This window comes from Choloepus didactylus, chromosome 21 (genome assembly GCF_015220235.1).
Source record: "Choloepus didactylus isolate mChoDid1 chromosome 21, mChoDid1.pri, whole genome shotgun sequence".
Classification (NCBI taxonomy): domain Eukaryota; kingdom Metazoa; phylum Chordata; class Mammalia; order Pilosa; family Megalonychidae; genus Choloepus; species Choloepus didactylus.
The window spans coordinates 51,900,900-51,903,859 of NC_051327.1; the positions used below are offsets into that span (position 1 = coordinate 51,900,900).

At 36.1% G+C, this 2,960-nt stretch overlaps 1 protein-coding gene across 1 annotated transcript; it reads right to left on the reverse strand.

The window, feature by feature from the left end:
* Positions 1-663: 663 nt before the first annotated feature.
* On the reverse strand, positions 664-1,590 carry LOC119518243 (olfactory receptor 5M10-like). Its single transcript, XM_037815328.1, has one exon. It carries the CDS (start codon positions 1,588-1,590, stop codon positions 664-666), a length of 927 nt encoding a protein of 308 aa, XP_037671256.1.
* Positions 1,591-2,960: the final 1,370 nt, after the last annotated feature.

Genomic DNA, 2,960 nt, shown 5'->3' on the forward strand with positions numbered 1-2,960 from the left:
GGTAACTCATAAGCAGGAGTGGATAATTAATTTTAAAAATTGAGGACCTTTATCATTACAAGTCACATGGAGAAAACATTTATCAAAATGCCCACAATGGTGGTTTAATGAAAACTGACAGTAAGTTTAAACCTATGGAATACCCATATATTAAAAAATTTCCTGGAGGCAATTCCAGTGATTAATCATGCTTCAGAGACACTGTTCTATATGAAACATTGGAGTAGAGGTTCTTTCATCATTTAAAGAAAGGGTAAAACCAGTCTCCCTATCTTGTGTCTCACTATGGGTCTGTAAACCATATAATTCAGGGTAGTCAAATGTACAGTGTTCCCATAGGAGTAAACTAGGTATAAGATTTACCCCCAAGTAAGAAAAGATAATAAGTTATCATTAACATACAGAACTATTGGATAAAAATCAATTCATTTTCTTAGTATTACTGCCAAAGAAAACATTTTATATTTAAATACTAAAGTGTTTTATTAACACAATATTTCTTGAAGGTATTAATTTTGAATAGAAATTATCTAAAGACAGCATTCTGTGTTTATGATAATAAACAAACCATGATCTCAGAGTAACAGGTTTGTCCTTTGAGCAGTGTGATTATGTTACCACAGCACTTACTGATCATAAATGAGAAGACAGATAAATTGCAATTTAATGAAAGAAACTTCCCTTGATCACTTGTTGCATGGAATGGTTCATGTCCTTGTTCCTTAGGCTGTAGATCAATGGGTTCAGCATTGGGCTCAAAAAAGCATAAAAGACTGCAATTATTTTGGACTCCTCTATGGACTTCTCAGTTGGGGGCCTTAAGTATGTGCAGAAGAGTGTTCCATAAGATATGGTAACTATTATCAGATGGGAACCACAGGTAGAGAAGGATTTGTGCCTGCCTTCAGCAGAATGCATCCTCAAGATGGTTGCAAAAATAAAAAGGTAGGACAGAAGGATGATAAAGAGAGAACTTGACTGTGTAAAGCTGGCAACTACAAGCATTGCCATCTTTTTGACGGAGGTGTCAGAGCAAGCCAACATTAGAAGAGGTGGATCAGCGTGGTAGAAATGATTGATTTCAAGGGAACCACAGAAGGATGAGTGAAAAGTCAGCAGAGTCTGAGGGAGGGCATTAGAAGTATAAGGGACTGTGACTAAAGACCTGCAAATGTTCTTGGACATTCTGGTACTGTAATGGAGAGAGCTGCAAATGGCCACATAGTGATCCAGTGCCACTGAAGCCAGAATATAAAACTCAGTGATCCCAAGGGCAATGAAGAGAAGACACTGTGTGAAGCACCCAGCATAGGAGATAGTCTTTTGGTCTGAGAGGAAATTGTACAGCATATTTGGAATAATGTTGGAGGAATAGCAAATGTCTACAAAGGAGAGATGTCCCAGGAAGAAATACATGGGAGTGTGGAGACGGGAACTGGTCCTGATCAGCATAATCACACACAGATTCCCCACCACTGTGATTAGGTGTATCAGCAGAAACACTGCAAACAGGATCTTCTCCAGCACTGGGTCGTCGGTGAGCCTCAGCAGAATGAATTCAGTCACTGTGGTATGATTTGGAGTGGACATTTTCTCTTCCTTTGAAAACTGAAAATGACAGGGAATGTGAGATTTCCATCTGATCCTTATTCTTTATTTATTCCATCCATTTTATCATTGTCTCATTGATCTCTTCGGTCATGGATAATTACTGTCCTCTTTTGAACAAACACATTAGTGTAAATATTTATAAATACTTCAGCCCACATCACTGTTATTTCATCTGCCTCTTTCTTTCCCTCTTTCTCTCAAACTCACTGTCTTACACACACACACTCTTACATGAACACACAAGTACTTGCACATATACACAACATACATATTCTTGCACACATACACATACTCACAGATTTATAGATGTCTTCTTGGGGATGCCACGTTGGTATTTTTTAAAATGTCATGAGAAAAATTTATCAAAAGGGGAAGAAAATCAGGCGTGAGCGCCATGTCCTTTCCATCATTTAAACGGACAACTGAAGACTTGGCTCTCTCTGTATTCTCCAGCTCCGATATCCTGTTTTTCAGATACAAACTGTTAGAGAAGTGCTTAGCATTTTGTTCTCAAAACAAAATATAGCCATTGTTCTATGGCCTAATTTCCTTAAAAACAAACAAACAAAAAAACAACATTGCATTAGTTAAATTTATCTCTTAGTATGTGGCTATATTGTCCTGTCCTTTGTAAACTGAATCGCTCATTTATTTATTTACATTGCAAGGTTTGATTTCTTCTGTTCTAGGTTTTGGGGTTACAGCCCTGAGCAAGTTCCCAACCCTTGTGGAGCATATACTATAGTAGAGGAATCAGATAATAAACATTAGAAAAAATACATAATATCGGATGGAAGCAAGCACTGTGAAGAAAAATGCAGGTAAGAGTACAATTCTTGAAGCCGTTCAGAGAAAGCCTTACCAAGGGATGGTATTTCAACAGTAAATAAACCAAGTGAGTATTTAGGAAGAATGTGGAATTTTTATGCTAAATTTTTGTCTCAATAACCTCCTAAGTAAATTGTTTAGGAAAGTATTGATGTTAAAATGTAGCCTTAGATTATATTCTATCCATTCTTTTTCTTATTCATTGTGAAAATAAGATTTAGCTGCAAATATTCTTCCAGAATTTCCCTAGGTTACTGCTTATTTAATTGTCAGGTATACAGCAGAAAAACTTGCATATAATAATTGATTTTTTAGAGATGCAAGGCACTATTATTAATATATGAATAGGAAAGTCAAGCCCAATTGATAAAACTATTCTTTCTTTTACCACATTAGTAGAAAAATAATTGCCACGCCATAGAACAAGATGATTTTATCACATACAAATGGAGAAAATGATCTACCTTTAAAGTGGACTTACCATATTTTGCCAATTGAAAGTGGGATAATTTATAGTGTAT